The sequence below is a fragment of the Macrotis lagotis genome, chromosome 1 (genome assembly GCF_037893015.1).
Source record: "Macrotis lagotis isolate mMagLag1 chromosome 1, bilby.v1.9.chrom.fasta, whole genome shotgun sequence".
Lineage (NCBI taxonomy): Eukaryota > Metazoa > Chordata > Mammalia > Peramelemorphia > Peramelidae > Macrotis > Macrotis lagotis.
In genome coordinates, this window is record NC_133658.1 from 576094161 (window position 1) to 576115618 (window position 21458).

Sequence of the window (21458 nt, forward strand, 5' to 3'; positions counted from 1 at the left end):
TAATCTAAAGTATCCACCTCTAAAAATATTAATTACCTTCTAGTTTGCATGTTTCCTATATCTCTTTTTTATGTGTATATATTATTTCTCCCCAATAGAATGTAAGATTCATTTTTTTTTTTAGGTTTTTGCAAGGCAGTGGGGTTAAGTGGCTTGCCCAAAGGCCACACAGCTAGGTAATTATTAAGTGTCTGAGGTCAGACTTGAACTCAGGTACTCCTGACTCTAGAGCCAATGCTCTCTACACTGTGCAATCTAGCCACCCCAGAATGTAAGATTCTTAAAGGAACCTTTTTATGTTATTTTTCTTTACAATTACCCAGCATGTAAAATAAGACTGGAACATATAAGGCACCTTGTAAATTCTTACTGATATATTATATTCTACTACCTAATATCCTTCTTGAGGGCCCTGACCATATTTTATTGATCTTTTTCTTCCCTCAGTGTCTAGTTTGATGTATTGCACATTTTAATACTTGGGAAAAATTTGAATGAATGAGTGAATATGAGCTTTGTTAAAAATTTTCCTCCTCTAATCTTTATGAAATTCTGGTGTCTATTTTCATTAAACGATAACGAACACCAAGAAAAAATGATAACTGTAAGGTTAGATGAAGGGAAGAACAAAGAAAAGAAGAACAGACTAAAAAAAGACATGAAAATGAAAATTTTGCTTTGTTCCTTTGTTATCTTTATTTTTCAGAAGTATGACAGATGGTCTCTACATGATATTAAGTTTGAGGAATTGAGTGTTCCTGACCAAACCATTCTATAATGGAGAAAATGGCATGCAAAGTACCAACATGGAGACCACTGTTCTGCTGTTAATATCATTGTAGACATGTGGCCTCAAAGCAGAGAGTGAAAGGCTCTCAGGAGACTATTTCCTTGCACCCTGTTTTTTCCTTCCTGGAGAAAAGAGAAACAATGACCTATTACAGATGTTGCTTGATCCTCTTGGCATTCTCCTGGAATACTTCTGCTTATGGCCCTGACCAGAGAGCACAGAAGAAGGGGGATATTATTCTTGGGGGACTCTTCCCAATTCACTTTGGAGTAGCAGCTAAAGATCAAGATCTAAAGTCAAGGCCTGAGTCAGTGGAATGCATCAGGTAAGATAAAGAATCCACACAGATACACAGAGTCTGATTTTCTCTTAAGGGGTTATAATCACAAAGTTCAAAGTAAATGCCAAATTGGAAGAAAGGATAAAAATTCAGTAGGAAGACATTGCATATGTAAATGTATATGTATATGTAAAACTTAAAGTAATCAGATAGAAGTAAATTAAACATATAATTGTTTAGTGGATAGAATCAGAAAGACTTGATTCAAATCTCAACTCTAACCTTAACCAATTGGGCAGCCATGAGTAAATCACCTAATGTCTTATAAGCCTTAGTTTCCTCTTCTGTAAAATAAATTTAGTATCCTGTAATGCCAACTTCATAGACTTATCATGACCCTGAAATGAGATGTACAAGGCACTTTGGAAATCATAAAGCACTATTAAATGTCAGCTATTCTAAACCACTAATGTTAAGGCTCACTCCTGTCTATTGAGAGCTATTTTAGGAGGGAAAATGAGAAATGCACATTCTATCACCATTTTCTAGAGAAGTTTAATCAATTCAAAAAAGTCCAGAGGCTAAAAGATCCCAGAAATTACCTCAGTCAGCAATACTTAATCACTCTTGCCAACAGAGAGTTATGATGTCAGGAACTACAATTTGAAACTCATTTGCAAACTGTTACAGAGGAGCATATCTTGAGAATCCCTGACTCAGAAAAATAGTAAAAACAATCAGGAAAGGAAGAAACAAGTCTAGCAATATTTATCTTGAAACCCAGCTAAGTCATATCAAAGACCTAAAAATGTGTATTGGTAAAACTGGGGGTGGGGTTGGGGAAAGGACAACACACAGAAATATGAAATCTGTGGAGCAAAATTTCTTCTGGGATCTGCTGGGATTTGTATATATAATCATTTCATCACTGCTCACAATGCAATTATGACATATAGATTCTCACCCTTATGTATATCACCTGATATGAAAAGAAATCAGGAAGAGAAACTGGATATGACCAAATACAGAAGAAATCTTTGCAGGAAATAAGACAATTTTAAAGGCAGTCAGGGAGATGTTTTCAAGCTATCTTAAAGGAAAAAATGTCATCAAATACTTTTATCCCCCAAAGAGATGAAAAGTTAACAATTACTCCTAAGCCTTTCATCTTTCTAAAGTAACTATAAAAATCCCATACATACATAGCAGTGGTATTGTTGATGAAAATATGAGAAGAAAATTCTTGAACTTTTGCAGCTAACTTTCTGAAGCAAGTCCATTTCTTCATAGTCATGCAAATGACTAAGAAATATTGAGAACATTGTTGTGTTTTATTTTTGAAAAGGGAAAATGTTCTGAATTTATTTTTAAAATATTTTTTCAATTAACAAGTATTTATTTTCTCTTCTTTCCTACTACCCCTAAATTGAAAAATAAAAATCTTTATAATAAGAACACATGATCAAGCAAAACAAATTTCCATATTGGTCTTGTCCAGAAAGCTATCTTATTCTACTTATTTAGTTTATCTCTTTTTCTGTCAGGAGGTGGGTAGAATTCTTTACCATCAGCTCTCTGGAATCAGGGTGGATCATTGCATTGTTCAATATTCTTATGTATTTCAAAATAATTTGTTGTTTACAAGATTGTTATTGTGTAAATTGTTCTTGTAGTTCTGCTCGCTTCTTTCTACATCAGTTCATATAAATCTTCCCAGGTTTCTCTCAAACAGTTCTTTTCATCATTTGTTACCTTACAATAGTTTTTATTTCTTTGAAAATAGCATAATTTGGGGCAGCTTATGAAAAAACACAAGCCCTGGCTGGAGTCAAGAGAAACTGAGTTCAAATCTGGCCTCAGACACTTAATAATTACTTTGCAGCGGGACCTTGGGCAAGTCACTTAACCCCATTGCTTTGCAAAAAAACAACAACAAAAAGAAAATACATAATTTGTTAAACCTTTCCTCAACTGATAGACACCAGTTTGTTTTCAGTTTTTTTACCACCATAAAAAGCTACTATAAATATTTTGTTACATATGAGTTCTTTTTCTGTTTCTTTGATCTCCTTGTGTAGCATAGGTTTAGAAGTTATATCACTGTAAATGTCCTAATTTTCAAAAAAGGGAATAGCAACAGAGGTGAAGTTAGTAAAATTTATTCTAATTTTTTCTAAAAGCCTGTAGTGCATAATAAAAAGGCAATTTGTGGGGCACTGTTAAGAGGAATTGATGATTATTAATGGTTTCTATGACTTGATCAAGAACAGGTCATGCCAGACAAACTCATTTGGTTTTTTGATGGCATAATTATCCAATAGTACAGGGAAATATTGCAGATGTAGAACAGTCAAAGATTTCAGTGATATGTAATAGTCTCTCATACTGCTCATATAGATAAGATGGAGAATACAGGTTAGACAATAGTATGGGTAATAATTAACTTAAATTTATATTGAACTTTAATGTTTACAAATTACTTTCCTCATAGTAGTTCTATAGGGTAAATAGTAGGAATAGGGATTAGGAACTTGGACTATGATTTCACTGATACAGAGAAATCCTGGATAAGGAAGCTCCCTTTATCATTGGCAACTTTAGAGAGGCACCTAGATCAGTACTATAAACAATATTAGTTTAAGTGTTAGTAAAAGTTAAGTTATTTATCAATATATCAATTATTAGTATAAGTTAAAGTTGGTATTAGTAGTAATATAATTATGACCATTTTATAGATGAGAAAACAAAGGCACTGACATTGTAACTTACTCATGATAAAAGCATAAGTATCTGCATCAATATTCAAACCCAGTTTTTCTGATTCTGAGTCTATTACTATTCTCATGTACCATTCTGATGAACCTGTATAATTGTCTTCAATGGGTCAGTATTGCCTTGGAGCAATAATTCTTGAAGTATGGTACAGGGACTTTTGGGAGTCTTGTGACCCTTTCAGGGAATTATTGTCCAGGATCTTGTTTTTGTTTCTAGTATAGTAAAATCAACAGATATAACCACAGAAACAAAAGCTCTTCAGAATCCTCATTTTTAAAGAGCATTAAGGGACCTTGGGACCAAAAGTTTGAAAACCATTGCCTCAGAGGAATGTTTGTAACATCATGTAGGAGATCAGGTTTTCATGTTGAACATTTTGATCAGTGTCTTTAATCAAGTCATAGATGTAATGCTTGTCAGATTTGGAGATGACAGAAACTGGGAAAGATAAACATGTGAGATGACAGAGTCAATAAGCAAAGAAATCATAATATGATAAAATGAGGGACTTAACTGGACAATTAGAAGTTTATTAGAAATAAATGGAAAATTCCACAATTAGGTTTCAAAAATCAACCTCACAAATATAAGATGAAGGCCATAAAGTTGAACAACAATACCTGTGAGAAAATATGGGGAGAATTTTAATGTCCTGAAAGTTCCAAATGACATGAAAATAACAAATGCTCATTGAATCTTGTGTTGATTTAATATCCATAGGTAAAAAAGTGATAGTTCTGTTGTATTTTGTCCTGGTCAGATCCCATTTAGAGGCAACAATGTTAAGTACTAGGTCTAAAGTCAGGAGGACCTAAGTTCAAATCTAAGCTCAGACACTTTATAGTTGTGTGACCCTGGGCAAATCTTTTAACCTCTCTCTGCTTCAATATCTTCTTCTGTAAAATGCTGATAATGATAGCACTATCTCCCAGAGTCACTATAAGGATAAAATGAGATAATATTTGTAAAATATTTTATAATCCTTAAGACATCATATAAATGTTAGATATTATTATGCAATTTTTCTGGAGATTACATTTGGAAAGACACTAAAAACTAGAGTACATTAAGAAGAAGGAAACCAGAGACCATGCCATAAGACAATTGGTCGAGGGAATTCAAGATAGTTCATATACAGATGCAGAGAATTTGGGGAGGACATACTAGCCAATTTCAGATATTTGAAGAATTTCATATGGAAGATTTTCTAGACTTTAGGGCAAGAAATAAAGGATTTCAGAAATACAAATCTCAACTCAATAAAAGAAAAAAATTCATAATAATCAAAGTTTTCAGAAAGGAATGAGCCACCTCTTTAGAAAACAGGGAGTTCTCCCTTATTTCTGGATTGCTACTTGTCAGCCAAACTGAAAAACTAGAAAATCTCTCTAATATCCTTTTCAGCCAAACATTCAATGTTTCTCACAGAGCCTAAAGATCAAGAATATTTCCCCCAAAAGGGAAACAGTATCATTCAATTTTAAGGAACACCTTGCAACATCAAAATTACTTTATGAAATTTGGATTTCATTTAAATGAGACCATTTACAAAGAAATAGTAGAGTGCATTTACAAGAATATTTTTATTTCCTTTTGGTTTTGTGTCAAAAAAATTCTTCATTTTTCAATGTGTTTTTAGGTATTAATCCTCACCGATTCTTATATTTTCATTCTACCATGGATATTCAGCTTCCCTACCAGAATTATTAGCAAGACTCCTTCCTCCAGATTCCCCAGAAAATTTGGTTTTGTAAATACAGTGAATTTTTTATATTTAGTGAAACTACCCCTTTGCAGATGACAACTATTAAGTTTTATATATGCACAAGATTATATTTATCATACCCAGTAATCAATATACATATTGATTACCTTAGAAACATTTTAACTCAAGCCAAATATGTCAGTTTATAAAATGACTTCCTTGTATGGATAATTTTATCAGTTATAATAACAGACATCTCAACAGCCATATATATTATTATTATGCCCATTTAATAGATGACAAGACTGGACCTCAGAGAGATTGTGACTTGCACATTAATAAGTGTCAAAAGTGGAATTTAAATATAGGTCTTCCTGACTTGGAAGCCAATGCTCTGTCCACTGTGTCAAGTTGTTTTGTGATTGGCTATCAACTTCTAATCATCTATTTGTGCAGTCAAGTACATTAAAAAAACTCGCAGTTATTCCTTACCTAGAATTGTACCTTTCCCAGGATTCCTCAAGACCATTTGGGTGACTAACATAAAAATCTAAAAACCCTAAGTTTCCAACCAATCACAATCTCTAATTAGGGTCTAGGAGCAAGTACCTCAAGGTCCTGTTCACAAGTCCACAAACCAAAGGTCTTAATCTTCCAAAAGAGAATATACCTTGTCCCTATTCAACTTTATTCTCTCCACTAACTTTAAATTTGATAATCATTAAGTTTCTTTGATACAACAAGGGATACAATGTATTCCTGGTCCCAGGCTCTTACAATAATGAAAGCAATAAGAACATAGTGAAAAATTGCCTCCCCTCTGCCACCCAAAACCTCCGAGAAATATTTCACTTTTCATTTGGAGTTCCTGGAGGAGCAAGATAATAAAATAGTGTCTACCCAAACAATCAGCATTATTTAGATCTTATTAACTTTGTGCATGTAGATTTGGGCTCAAACCAGAAGTATTTCCTTAATGTTCAAAGACATTCCCATTGAGATAAAAGGGATCAGAAGAATAGCCTAGCTGCTAAACACGTTTCCATTCTTCCTTCTATTCAGTGTTAAACAAAACTATCTCCAATTGGAAATCGTTTTCAACTGTACTTCTCTAGAATCCTCAGAATTCCCTAGGGTAAAAGTTTCTTTCTATTCACTATGTCAGAGAATATGCCTTTTTTCTCTGTGGTCTTGGAATTTCATATGGGTCGTCATCCACTGAGAGATTTTGTCAAGAAAAAATTCAAAGTTCCTATACAGTAACCTTACGAAATGTTTATATATTTCTACAAGGGAATGGAAGGAAAAGAATTCTGAGACGATACAATCTCATTACTTTTAGTATTACCCTATGGATTGTCCCCCTCAAACTCATGTTCTAATTGGGTAGATATATTGAAGCTCCAGCCCGGAATTGGGAAGTCTACTTACATACTTGCAAGAAAAAATATTTTTATCTATCTATCATCCTTGAAGTGTCCTTCATTGTCTTTTTTGAGGAAGAGCTGCCTTTTCAACACTACCATACTTTTTAATAACAATATCAAAAGATTAAGATCTGTTGGCTACAGTTAGAAAAGATCTCAAAGGTCATCTAATCTAACCCTACCTGATCAATCAATCAACAGGATTTTGTTAAGTGTCTACTATGTATCAGGTACTATTCTAAACACAATAACAAAGAATGAAACACTCTCTAATGAAAAGGAAATTATATTCTTTTTTTTTTTTAGGTTTTTGAAGGCAAACAGGGTTAAGTGGCTTGCCCAAGGCCACACGGCTAGGTAATTATTAAGTGTCTGAGACCAGATTTGAACCCAGGTACTCCTGACTCCAGGGCTGGTGCTTTATCCACTACACCACCTAGCTGCCCCGGAAATTATATTCTAATGATGGAGACAACAATTGCATAAATATTTACCCCACAAATAAAAAGTGAATAGATACACACACATATATATGAAGTAGTTAATAATAATAATAATAATAATTAGCATTTTATATAGTGCCTACAATATGGCAGCAGGATAGCAAAGTCGTGTAGTAGATAGAAGACTGTGCTTGAAATCAGGGAAGACCCATGTTTTTGAAGTCAAATCTGACTTCAGACATTTACTAGCTATGTGACCCTGAACAAGTCATTTAACCCTGTTTGTCTAAGTTCTTCATGTGTAAAATGAATTAGAGATAGAAATGGCAACCACTCCATTATCTTTGCCAAAAAAAAAACCCTAAATGAGAATCACACATGACCGAAACAACTCAACAACAAAACATTCTCCTTGAGAAGACAATCCAGGAGGTATACCTCTCAAGAGTGAGACTAGAAACCATTTCACTGAAGTATAAAAGAGGAAAGTTTTTATCTAAAGAGAACAACATGGATGCACAACAACTTAATTAACCTAGATTTTATATGTGTGACAGATGAAGGCAAGGATCAATGGAGGTTGAGTACAAAAATTTAATGTGACCCAAAGGCTTAGAATGACTCAAAAGTACAGATGAATGCTAAGGATCAAGTGGTATATGCTAGTATCACAACATTATAGATTTAGAGCCAAAAGGGAGTCTAGAGATCATAGAGTCCAATACTCATTTTATAGATGAAGAAACCAAGAAGTTAAATGATTTGACCAAAATCTTACAACTAGTAAATGTCACAAGGGGGGATTGAACTCAAGTTTTTCTGACTCAAAATTCAGTGCCCATTCCACAGTGCTGCTTCTCTGATCTTTGTTGGGGGAAACCAGAGGTATTAAATAACTGTTACGAGAATAAAAAATGTAGATGGTACAGTGAATAGAAAGTTGGACCTGAAGTCAGGAAGATTCTTTTTCCTAGGTTCAAATCTGGTCTTAGACAAATATTTGACCCTGGGCAAGTTAATTAATTCTATTTGCCTCAATTTTCTCAACTGTAAAATGAGCTGGAGAAGGAAATGGCAAACCACTCCAATACCTTTGCCAAGAAAATCCCAAATTGGATCACAAAGAGTTGTACACAATTGAAAAAAAGGAGAGTAAATTAGAATAGAATTTCATCCCCAAGTCCTTCATGCTGGCAGAGAAGACAGAAGGATAAATATGAATTGAGAAGTTCATTTCATCATCTGTTATCACTGGATGGATACCCTCCCATTCATTCTGTCTATTGGACTCTAAGCCATGTACTGATATTATTCCCAGGGCTTATTATAATATAAAATAATAGAATATATTTCCTACTCAACCCTTAGTCTACTTTGATCACAGATTTAACTATATAGTGACCCATAGCTAGACATTAAAAACATTAAAGCTTCTGTTAGTCAGCCTTATTGTCTTCTATCCCTCCATCTTCTCAGGTGTGAAGAATAAGAAGCATTCTATTCTTAGCAATAGGTTTGAGGTAGAAAAATTCTGGAGTCAAAACTGGATTTGAACTTCAGGCACATTACCATTAACTAGAATAGTTGTTCTCTTGTTTCAGTCATGTTCAACTCCTTGTGATCCCATTTGAGATTTTCTTGGCAAAGATACTGAAGTGATTTGCCGTTTTCTTCTCCAATTCATTTTATAGATGAAGAAACCGAGACAGCCAGGGTTAAGTAACTTGCCCAAGATCACCCAGCTAGTGTCTAAGGCCAGATTTGAACTTAACTCTTTCTGACTTCATTCTCAGTGCTATCTCTACTGTACCACCTAATTGGTGGTAGAATAAGAAAAGATTGAAGATTCCAGTTTATATTTCACTGCATTTTCAATTGTCATATCAGCCTATCATACTTCAGTGCACAAAAAGAATGAAACAATCTTACAACCAGATTAGGTTCTGAGATTGTGACTGCTCAGCTGGGGCAGTCTGGGATTTCTATCTTACTCTCTCCCACCAGTGTTAGTGGCATATGTGATCACTACAATTCGAGGGAAGGTTGACAGAAACTCATGGGTCCAACTGTAATTTTCAAAGTCCTCTTGAGTAATCCACTGGGTTAAATCACAGCTGAGATACAGTATAATTCTAAGAGGGGTTGAGTGTCCAGTAAATTTGGCTTGAAAGTCAAAGCTTCTAGGGTAGCAGTACTCCACCATAACTGAGTTCAGTGCTTTTTCACAGGAGATTATCTGACAGTTGGTATCTTTATGACACCTATGATTTATGCATTCAAAAGAGAATTCCATGATATAATTCATAGAAATGATGTAACCATTAATAATGACCAAGAAACCCAGTAGCAGAATCTCATTTGAATTAACCATTGGTGCTATGTCCCAAGGTCAGATGGTCATATTGGGATATGTTTACCTCCCATGCCTCTTCACAGAGTTGTTGTTCTCCCAAATGTGATTTTTTTTCCTGTAGAACATTTTATAATTCACCAAAGTCATTAGCTTGACCTGAATTTCAGACTTAACCCCTCCTTTTGCGTTCTATTTTACTCATTCTCTATTGTTCTTCTCTCTGTCTCTGTCTCCATCTGTCTGTTTCTGCCTCTCTCTCTGTCATTGTCTATCTCTTCTGTCTCTATCACTGTCTGTCTCTGTCTCTGTCTCTCTCTGTCTTTCTCTGTCTCTGTCTCTGTCTCTGTCTCTCTGTCTCTCTCTCTCTCTCTCTCTCTCTCTCACACACACACACACACACACACACACACACACACACACACACACACACATTCCACAACTGATGTGAAAGGCAGCCAGGATCGGGGGATTTCTTTGGGCAAATACTATTCATTATTTTCTATTACCAATAAAAACAGTATTATACAGAGCACATGTTGTGGTATCTGGAAAATTAAGAATAATTATGAGGGGAGAACTCAGATGTTGACATGAGTCTAGACTATGTCCATGCTATGTTGGCATAGTCCAGACTATGAGTATAGAAAACTAAACATCTTAGATTTAGAGGATTTTCAATCAAGAGAAGGGTATTTTTAATTCATAAATATTCATTATTTTATAAGTATACAAATACAAACAAGTTCATCAATATTATATATGTATGTGTATTTTCCATGTATGCTTATGTAAATTACAAAGATAAATTATATTTATACTCTTTACATGTAAATATATCATATTATCTGGATACATATACATATTATATGTGATTATGTAAATGTTACATTTATATCATTCAACTCCCATTTGGGGGGAATTTTGTTAACCTTGTGACAAAAACTATTTTATCCATCAAAAATTTTGTTAATTTTTCTGTTCAAATGAGAGTTGTAATATAGTTTTCTTTGAAAATATAGTTTCTAGGTGATAGTTAGGTGGTACAGTGAACAGAGCACTGGCCCTACAAAAAACAAAAACAAATACAGATATATATATATGGAGAGAGAGAGAGAGAGAGAGAGAGAGAGAGAGAGAGAGAGAGAGAGAAGTGTGTGTGAGTGTGTGTGTGTGTGTGTGTGTGTGTGTGTGTGTGTGTGTGTGTGTGTGTGTGTTTCTGGAATAAGCTGAGATTTTTGTAACTTAAGCTGGGTACCAAAATGAAATCTTCTATTTGTCAACAACAGTATTCAAAATTTAATTCATAAAAGTTTCCAACTAACTTAATAAAAAAAGTAGGAAACTTGGATGAGTCCTCTCCAAAAATGAATTGATATAGTAAGGTTTCAAGAAACTTTATTCTTTTAAAAAAAGATAATCATCTTTTCCACATAGTTTTTCATATACAGATTCACTGTAGATGATCATCTATTTCAGCTTTTGCCACATATGAAAGAGTAAGAACTGAGAGCAAGGAAGAACTGGAACCTTGTCTCACTAGTGAGAGACAAAATTGTAGTCATATGACCTTGGGTAAATCACAACAACCCTCTGGGAATTATCTTCCTCATTTATAAAATAAGAAAATTGAATCAGATGATCTTTCAGGTCTAATATTATAGGAAAAGTTACCAAATTGATCTTGTGTTTATTTCTTTATGCTTTGTATCATATGTGCTATCTAATTCTATCATTAATAAATTATTATCTTTTAATAGAATCTGATAATCATGGTTAAGATTGTTATGTTTATGTATAACCTATATCAGATTACTTGCTGTCTTAGATAAAGAAGAAAGGTAAAAAAATGGAGAACTCAAAAACTTACTAGTTCATTGAACTTAACATAACTTACAAGATGACTACTGCAAACTGTTTGCATGTAATTGGAAAGAATAAAATAAAATAACATTCAAAACAGATTAATATGTTTAAGTCTTTTCCAAGGTATTCTGGTTTCATTGCTTTAAAAATGACAGATGGAAAGAAGCTATATTATTCTCATTTTAAAATATGTACTTTCTCTTATGGATCATGTAAAACAAACACAGATATGTGACTCTGGCCATGTTATTTAGCCTTTTTTTCCAGATTCAGGCTCTTCATCTTTAAAATGGTGTAATGAGATACCTTTCTCACAGGACTGTTGTGAGTAGTTAATGGAATGACATTTGTAAAAAACTTTTATAAACCATGAAGTGCTATGAAAATTGTAGCTATTATAATTATAAATTCCTTACTTTGAATTTAACCACTAGCTTTCTATAATAATATACATCCATATTATATATATGTACACATATATACATACATATGTGTGTATATATGTGTGTATACATATACATACATGTATATATATAGTGGATGATAGAAAAATCTGACTTTCCTTATGTCTTTTCTTCAGGTATAATTTTCGAGGGTTTCGATGGTTACAAGCAATGATTTTTGCCATTGAGGAGATAAACAGCAGTCCTATTCTTCTCCCCAACATGACTCTAGGATACAGAATATTTGACACCTGCAACACAGTGTCCAAAGCCCTAGAGGCCACTCTGAGTTTTGTAGCTCAGAACAAGATTGATTCCTTGAACCTGGATGAATTTTGCAACTGCTCCGAGCACATCCCCTCCACCATTGCAGTAGTTGGAGCTACAGGCTCTGGCATATCCACTGCCGTGGCAAACCTATTGGGGCTGTTCTACATACCTCAGGTACTAGGCTTGGGTAGCTCTCTGTTGGGGGGTGGTTCATACAAATCCAATGAAGAGATATTTGCTAAGAGCACTTTATCTGCATGTCTGGAATTGGGTCATTTGAGTCTCTGCTAGGGTCCTGAATCTTTATGATTACACTAAACTGCAGAGTTATCTTTGGAATTAAACATGCTATTCTCATTAACTGCTTGTATGAACAAGTCTTTTAATTTACCTGAGCCTCAGTTTCTTCATCAGTAAAATGAGCGATTGGATTAGATGACCTCCAAGGTTTCTTCTAGCTATAAATATATGATTCTGTGATGATCCTACTTGGGTATGACTTCACCCTTCATTATGCATCAATACCAAGAATCCAATAGTTATGAAATTTCCTTAATATGAATGGTTCTAACAGCAGTGAATATAGGGAAATGATACATGTCAATCCCATAAGACTCTTGTTTATATCCTCCAATATGTTCACAAGTACAGGATGACACAATTATATATGTCCATAAATCCCTATCAGTTCAAATTTTCTTAAGTGAACATACTTTCCAGGCAACAAATTATGAATATAGAGTCTATCCAGATATGATTTGGCATTGCAATCACTGAAATTTACAACACAATTAATCTAATATATATTTAATGATAACTATCATTTTCATACTGCTGCATGATGTCTAGCCATAAATGGTTATCAGTTCATGTAAATGCCTAACATAATCATTATAGTTAAAAGGTCAAGCTAAACACTGGCAGAAATGTGTGGAGAAGGTAGCTGAGAAGAATGGGGAGGTGTTTTTAGACATCTTTGAGGATGCTTAGATTCACAATCTATGGATACACCTTCATTGACTAGTGGGTGATGCCAATATCCCAGATGATTCATAAATCCCTGGCTACTAGATGCTATCCCTAACTTTTCACGAAAAATTAAAGATCAGACAAAGCAGACTAGGCAGCGTATTCCACCAAGGAATTGGCAGGGGCCGGGGGGAGAGAATAAGGAAATGGAATAATGACCAGTTTCTCCCACCCAAAAATATGTTCATTTGTCCTTTCAGGAACCTTTCCCAAAGGGTCCCAAAGTTGGGAAAGGGTCCTGAAGGGACAGGGGAACATATTTTTCTTCCATTTCTCTTCCCTCTTTTCTCATCGGATCCCATTGACTTAAGAAAAGATTCTATGTTTTAAAATTCAATGATCAGATTCTACCAGTTAGAGGAATATTGTGCATTGAAAGATTAAATGAATTGCCTAGAATCATATTGTTAGTAAGTGTTGGAAGTGAACCCAGGCCTTCCTGACTCTGGAGCATAAGAATCTTAAGGGGAATGTTCCCAGCCTTTTGAAACTTTTGAGGCAGTTTGGTGTGGTAGATAGAACACTGAACTCAGAGTCAGAAAGATCTGAGTTAACATCCCCCACTTAATAGCTATGAGACACTGGACAAATCATTGACCTCCTTTTACCTCAGTTTTCTCATCTGTAAAATGAGGGAGTTTGACTCAGTGGTCTCTAACTTTCTGATCTTATGAGGCAGCATAATATTACACTTAATTTTTCTTGTCCATTTATTCACCTGCCTAGATACATTATATATGAAGAACCCTTTGTAATTTTTAATGAATTCAAGTTTTCTACTTTTTTGTTAGGAGTTTAAGTGTACACAGAAAATAACCCTCAGTTTTCACATAATAATAAAATAGGTTATCTTCCTTTTCATCCCTATCTACAAGTTTAACTTCAATTCAAGTTCATTACCCTATAAGCTTGGGTGGTTTGATATCTCAATGAATTTTTTACTTATTTGTCTAGGTCCTTTTTTGATTGTTGTTTGTTTGTTCATTTGCTCCAGGTCAGCTATGCATCATCCAGTAGGCTCTTGAGCAACAAAAACCAGTACAAATCTTTCCTCCGGACCATCCCCAATGATGAGCACCAAGCTACCGCAATGGCAGACATCATTGAGTATTTCCGCTGGAATTGGGTGGGCACCATCGCCGCAGATGATGATTATGGCCGGCCAGGGATTGAGAAGTTCCGAGAGGAGGCAGAAGAGAGGGACATCTGCATTAACTTCAGTGAGCTCATCTCCCAGTATTCGGATGAGGATGAGATCCAGCACGTAGTGGAAGTCATTCAGAATTCCACAGCCAAAGTGATTGTTGTCTTTTCCAGCGGCCCTGATCTAGAACCTCTCATCAAGGAGATTGTCCGACGTAACATCACAGGCAGAATATGGTTGGCTAGTGAAGCCTGGGCCAGCTCCTCACTCATAGCCATGCCTGAATTTTTCCATGTTATTGGAGGCACAATTGGATTCGCGCTGAAGGCGGGGCAGATTCCAGGGTTCAGAGAGTTCCTTCAGAAGGTACACCCCAAGAAATCAGTTCACAATGGGTTTGCCAAGGAGTTTTGGGAAGAGACATTTAACTGTCACCTCCAGGAAGGTCCTAAAGGGTCTCTATCTTTAGACCCCTTTCTGAAGAGTCGTGAGGAAGGGGGCAGGAGCAGGCCTAATAACATGACCACTACTTTCCGTCCTCTGTGTACTGGGGATGAGAACATCACCAGTGTTGAGACACCATATATGGATTATACCCATTTACGGATATCTTATAATGTATACCTGGCTGTCTACTCCATTGCCCATGCCTTACAGGACATATACACCTGTTCACCTGGGAAAGGACTCTTCACCAATGGCTCCTGTGCAGATATAAAAAAAGTCGAGGCGTGGCAGGTAAGAAGTCAATCTAAAATGCAGCTCTGGGTATATATGTCAGAATTTGGCTAACCCAGAGAAATAAGGTCATGTGAACATTTCACAAAAGCAACTCCCATATGGGACCATAACCCAATCCCATGTTTTCAGTCAAATTGTTTCTTCCATAAGAGGTTAAGCCACCTTAACACCCAATTTCTGTAAATCAGTTGACAACTATACATTGAAACATATTTGCTAAAAACACAATATTTCATTGTGGCAGTTTTTGAAATATAGAATCAAGGCCAGAATCTAGCTTCTAAAAGGTTTTTTAGTATTCTGGAATTGGATTAGTGCCTAGAAGAATGCTTTTATAATGTTTTAAACCAAAGTTTCTTAACCTTTTTGTGTTATGGATCCCTTGACAATCTGGTATAACATATGGAACCCCTTCTCAACATAATTTTTTAAATGCAAAAGATAAAATGCATAGGATTACAAAGAAATCAATTCTGTTGAAATACAATAATCAAAATATCTTTCAAAACAAGTTCATAGATCCTAGGTTAATTATCTCTGCCTTAAATAGAATTAAAGTTATTTTGTTATTAGGTTGACTTTATTAGAATTGAATTAAGATAGTCTATTGACATTCAATCAACAAATATTTATTGATCTTGAAATTGACCTTGATCTTAGAAAATATCTGATGAATGAATGAAAGAACAGAACAATAAGCATTTACTATATTGCTAGCATTGTGCTAGGTACTATAGGTTACAGTATAAGATTCTATATAAGATGATGGGCTTCAGAGAGTTTACATTCTTGTTTTACTTCCTAATCTTAATTTGCTAAAGTAAATGCTTGCCTTACTTAATTCTAGGCACAATCTTGTTGAAATCTACTGTTGATACAGAGAGATATATACTAGACTACTGAAGGATAGATAACTTTGAGTCACTGGTCCAACTAGCACCTGCCTTCAGTTTAATTTCAAAAGCCCCAAACAGATTTTCTAAAATTGCCTATTGGCTACTATCATCCCCCTACCAGCAGGTATCAGTAAAAGGTGTGCTAGCTTTACTTTCAAAGGTACTGGGGTCTAAGAGCCAAAGATAAACTGCTGACATGTGGTTCCAAGGTTTAGTGGTGAAGGGATGAGGAGATAGAGAGAAAAGAAGGAAATCTGTCAACTCTAATGGTGGGATCCAAACTTCTTAAGATTGTGGCATGTGATAGAGGATTTGGGGAAAGGGTGGGTTATTGTGACGCAGAGAAAGTAGATCTTAACCTACTGGGACAGGGACTTGAGCCCAGAGGATGGAATTAATATTGATCAGGTTAAGAATAAGCCCACCTCACATTATAATATTTATTCTCTCATTACTTGTTAACCAGTCAGAGATGATTGCCCCATTCACATACATACAGGATTTGAGTGAGTTCCTTGAGGGGTCTTTGGCATTCAAGACCATCACTGACCCCTTTTATTAATTATATGCTAATGTGATCAATAAAATGATTAATTATCAGAAAAAATATCAATCAGGTTATTAAATGTGAGGTATGCTGTTACAACTGGTGATGGCTCTGGAAGCAATGGATGAATGTGGCATCTTTGATGTCTAACCAAGCTCTAAGCATTCTCATGGCCAAATTGGAAAAAAGTGTTCTCATCCTCCCATTCCACCAGAGGAAGACTACACATGCTTGGATTGGACACCCCTTCCCAACAACTCACCGATGAGTTTGAGACTCCTTCGGTTACCCTTTAACCTGCCTGCTGAAATGGTCTACCAGGGTGTGGCTGCTGTGCATGCTACAGCTTCTTGGTGCCATAGGTGAGAGTTAGGTGACTCAGGAGGACATCAAAGGTAGAAAACAGACCTCACACCAAGGCATAAGTCTTCCTTGAACACACCCTATACTCCGGTTTCTGGATAGTAGATGATGCTCTTGAGATTTTTCCGGTCACCAATGGAGTGAAACAAGGATGTGTCCTTGCTCCCATGATTTTGAGCATGATGTTTTCAGTCATGTTATCAAACACCATCACACAACATGGTCTCAAGGTCAGCTACTGCACTGATTGTAAATTCTTCAACTTGAAAAGGCTACAAGCCAAGACCAAAGTGGAGGGAGTGTTGGTGCATGATTTTCTGTTTGCAGATGACTGTGCACTCACTGCAGCTTCTGAATCTGAGATGCAACAAAGTATGGATCGATTCCCAGCTGCTTGTGCTCATTTTGATCTAACAATTAACATCAGGAAAACCCAAGTGCTCCATTGGCCACCAGCACACCATCCATATGTGGAACCATTGATTATAGCAAATGAAGAACTTTTGAGCACTGTGGACAAGGTCACTTACCTTGACAGTGTCCTTTCCAGGGAGGTACACAGTGACAATGCGGTTGACACATGCATTGCCAGGCTAGCTCAGGATTTGGGAGGCTCCAAAAAAAGTGTGGGTGAGGAAAGGTATTAGATTGACTATCAAATTGAAGTTCCACAGAATCATTGTGCTAATCTCATTGCTATTATATGCCTATGAAACCTGAGCAGTCTATCAATGCCATGTCAGGAAACGGAATCACTCCCATTTAAATTGTCTTAGGAAGATTCTGAAAATCACCTGGAAGGAGAAGATATCAGACACTGGGGTTATTTCTCAAGCTAAACTGCCAAACATTCCAACATTACTACAGAGAATGCAACTACAATAGGCTAGTCATGTTGTTAGAATGCCAAACATACACTTTCCAAAAAGGTTATTTTATGGAGAACTCACACAGGACAAAACACTCACAAGGAGGTCAGAAGAAGTGATATTGAGACATCCTGAATATCTCATTGAAGAACATTAGAATTGATTGTATAGCTTGGGAGATATTGGCACAGGAGCATCCAACATGGCATGCCCTCATCAGTGAGGAGGCTGCACTCTGTGAGGAAGGCAGAATTGAAATAACTCAATGGAAAATATATAAGTTTACAGTACCTACCCGAGGTGTTCATGTGATGGACTATTTGTGCCCAACCTGTGGTAGAGCATTCTGAGCTCGTATTGGTCTGATTAGCCACAGTTGGACACATTGCTATTTGTCTCAAACAACAGGACATCATTTTGGTCTTCTGTGATAATGAAGGACAAGAACCAACCAACAAACTAACTAGCCCCATGCATGGGGAGGAGGGTTAGGGAGAGTTGCTGCAGGGAGGAAAAAATGTTTTCATTATTTATTTATTTGATTTATTATTTAATTTATTTTTATTTTTCATTCTTCCTTTTAATACTTCCTGTAAAGAGAAAACCCTATCTTTCCTTCAGTCACTAATCATCTATGGAGCAATTGCTATGGAGTTGCTGTAGAAATTTTTTAAAAAGGGGCAAAAGACAATCCCTGCACTCGAGGAGTTGATAACTTTAATGGGAGAGGCAATAAGCAAACAAATATGTATCAACAAGCTATATCCAGGATAAATAGGAAAGAATTAAAAGAGGGAAAGTGTTAGGATTAAAAGGAGTTGGGGCAAGTGACCTGTGAAAGATGGGATTTTAACTGAAACTTAAAGGAAGCCAGGAGGCAAGGACAAGAAAGAAGAGTATTCCAAGCATGGGGAGAAAATACTGGGAGCTCAGAATAGGGTATAAAGTGCTGATCTTAGAGTCTGGAGGACATGGGTTCAAATCCCACTTCAGACACTTGTTAGCAATGTGAGAAGGTCACTTCACCTTAATTTCCTCATTTCTAAAAAAAATAATATTTGCAACTACCTCAGAGATTTGTTGTGAGGATCAAGTAAAACATCTGCAAAACTATTTGTAAACCTTAATACTATTATTGTTATTCCTTCTTTGTGTGTGGTGATTTTCACAGGATTTTAGGTATTTTTCTTGAGGGTATTTTGTTAAAATAAAACCAAGATATGCACATCTTCATAATATACTTGGTGGTGAAGGTTCTTGTCCTTTATCATTGAAGAAGACCAAAATGATATCACTGTGTTAGAGACAAGTTACGATAAGTCCAACTGTGGCTGATCAGACCAGTATGAGCTCAGAATGTTCTATTGCAGGATTGGTATAAATACCTTGAACACCTGGGGTGAATGCACTAAGCTTATGCATCTAACATTTTTTGATTTGTGTGAAAATTGGATTTAAGTGGGGCAGAATTGCATGAAGTCTCATTCTCTTCCAAAGTTATCATGGTCCAATAGCAGGAATGTCAAGGCAACTGGCAAATGACTCTAGATGCAGTGGATAACCTCGGCATCTTCCATGTCTGGCCAAACTCTATGCACTCCACAATACCCACTTCAGCTGTCATCATGGCTATTGGAATGAAGTGTTCTTATCTGCCCATTCCACCAGTAGAAGACTTCACATGCTTGTCGTAGACACCCCCCCCCAACTCACAGATGAGTTTGAGACCCCTTTGGTTACCCTCAGACAGGTTAAGCCCATCTGCCAAAATGGTTTCCCAGGGTGTGGCTACTTACAGCTTCTTGGAGCTATAACACATGAAAGTTAGATGGCTTAAGTGGACATCAAAGATATTTAAGCAGCCCTGAAAAGGACTTGGCAATCCAGAGGTCTAATCTTCCTTAAACATACCCTATACCCCAGTAAATACATAGAATTACCAAAGAAATTGATAATATTGAAATATAGTCATCAAAATATTTTTATTTAAATAATTCATGTACTCTAGGTACATGGGTAAGTGATCTCTAAGAATATTAGAGGGCAGGGTAGATAGCGTCAGGCCTGGAGTAAAAAAAGATCTGACTTCAAATCTACCTATTAGCTATGTGACCCTGGGAAAATTATTTAATCCTTTTTGCCTCCGTAAAATTAGCTAAAAAAGGAAATGGCAAACTACTCTACTATTTTTGCCAAGAAAATCCCAAATGGGCTCATGGAGAGTCAGACATGACTGAAATGATTGAACAAGAACAACAAAAATGCTAGTTCTGTAAGTCTGTATTTAAAAAAAACGGAGTGAGTTAAGAATAAAAAGAGAAAAGAAATTGTTTAGAGTAGAGAATAAACCTGTTCTGGAGTGCAATAGGAAAAACTCGTAAATGGATTGGTGGCCAAAGATTGAGTAAAGCATTGGACAGAGAAAACAACTCTGGAAGGATCAGTTGAAGAGAGATGGTGCTGAGGAAAAGGTTGCAAAGTAGCCCTTCTATTCTGGCCAGACAATGAAATTTGCTCATCCTTTGCCCACACCGAAAATGTACTTATCCATAATCTGCTTCAAATTCTCTCTATTCTGATTACTCATATCCTCTCTAATCACCCCTCTCCACCCTCCACTGTCATCCCCTAGTGCCCCCCCCCCCCCGCTTGGCATCCCTTTCAGTATTCATGTACTTAACTTGTACAGCAGTAGAATTTCAATTAGCTGGAATGTTCTGGTTAAAGGATGATTAACCAGAAAATTCTTTTTGCTTTAACTTCTGTTGTTGAAATTTTTCCTAATGTATATTAGTTTATTTTGCTGCCTCAATAATACAATTCATATAATGAAGGTTCAATTTAAGAAACACACACAATTAGATTGGCCAATTTTATATGGCCTCCCTTGGGCTTCTCTATCTTCCCCTTTTGTCTTCCCTCTCATGTTATTTCTTTCAACCAAACTGCCTCCATTTGATAGTTCTACCTGATAACAGACAAGGGATTATTTGATTCAAGAAAATCCTTCTTTTCCTCAACAAGATTGTGCATTGGGGCAGGTTGCACAGTGGATAGAGCAGGAGGACCAGAGTTCATTTTCAACCTCAGACACTTGATTCTCAGTAACTGTGTGTCCTTGGGCAAGTCACTTTAAGCCCATTGAACCAAAAAAAAAATTGTACCTGTGCTATTCTCCCTCTATTAGCCTAATGAAAATATACAACTAGTCAGAATTAGCATCAAAACCACAGCTAAGAGAGAGAATTTCTGGGGAGATGCTTTTAGCACTAGGCATATGAGGGAATGGAGATGCACTTATGATGAGCAAAAAAAAAAAAAGGAGGAGATAATTGATACTAGGTTAATGAACTGACACTTTCCTTTCTATACATTGTAAGCACCAGATTGAAGTTGAAGAAATAAATAGGAGAGTCAGTGTGGGGATTTTTCATAGCTTTAATTTTTACTTTTTTTATGCAAAATGATCCTGGAAAGATCATGATGTTAGAGGGTTTGGCTTCAAATCCCACCTCTATTC

The 21458-nt window shown here is 36.0% G+C and overlaps 1 protein-coding gene across 1 annotated transcript in view; it reads left to right on the forward strand.

Annotated features, from left to right (window-relative positions):
• Window positions 1–21458, forward strand: part of CASR (calcium sensing receptor) — a 166457-nt gene that overhangs the window by 67662 nt on the left and 77337 nt on the right. The window contains exons 2-4 of the mRNA XM_074214645.1: window positions 707–1115; window positions 12217–12523; window positions 14373–15260. Coding sequence (XP_074070746.1) covers window positions 931–1115; window positions 12217–12523; window positions 14373–15260 — 1380 coding nt within the window. The 5' untranslated portion in view covers window positions 707–930. The remainder of the gene's footprint in view (window positions 1–706; window positions 1116–12216; window positions 12524–14372; window positions 15261–21458) is intronic.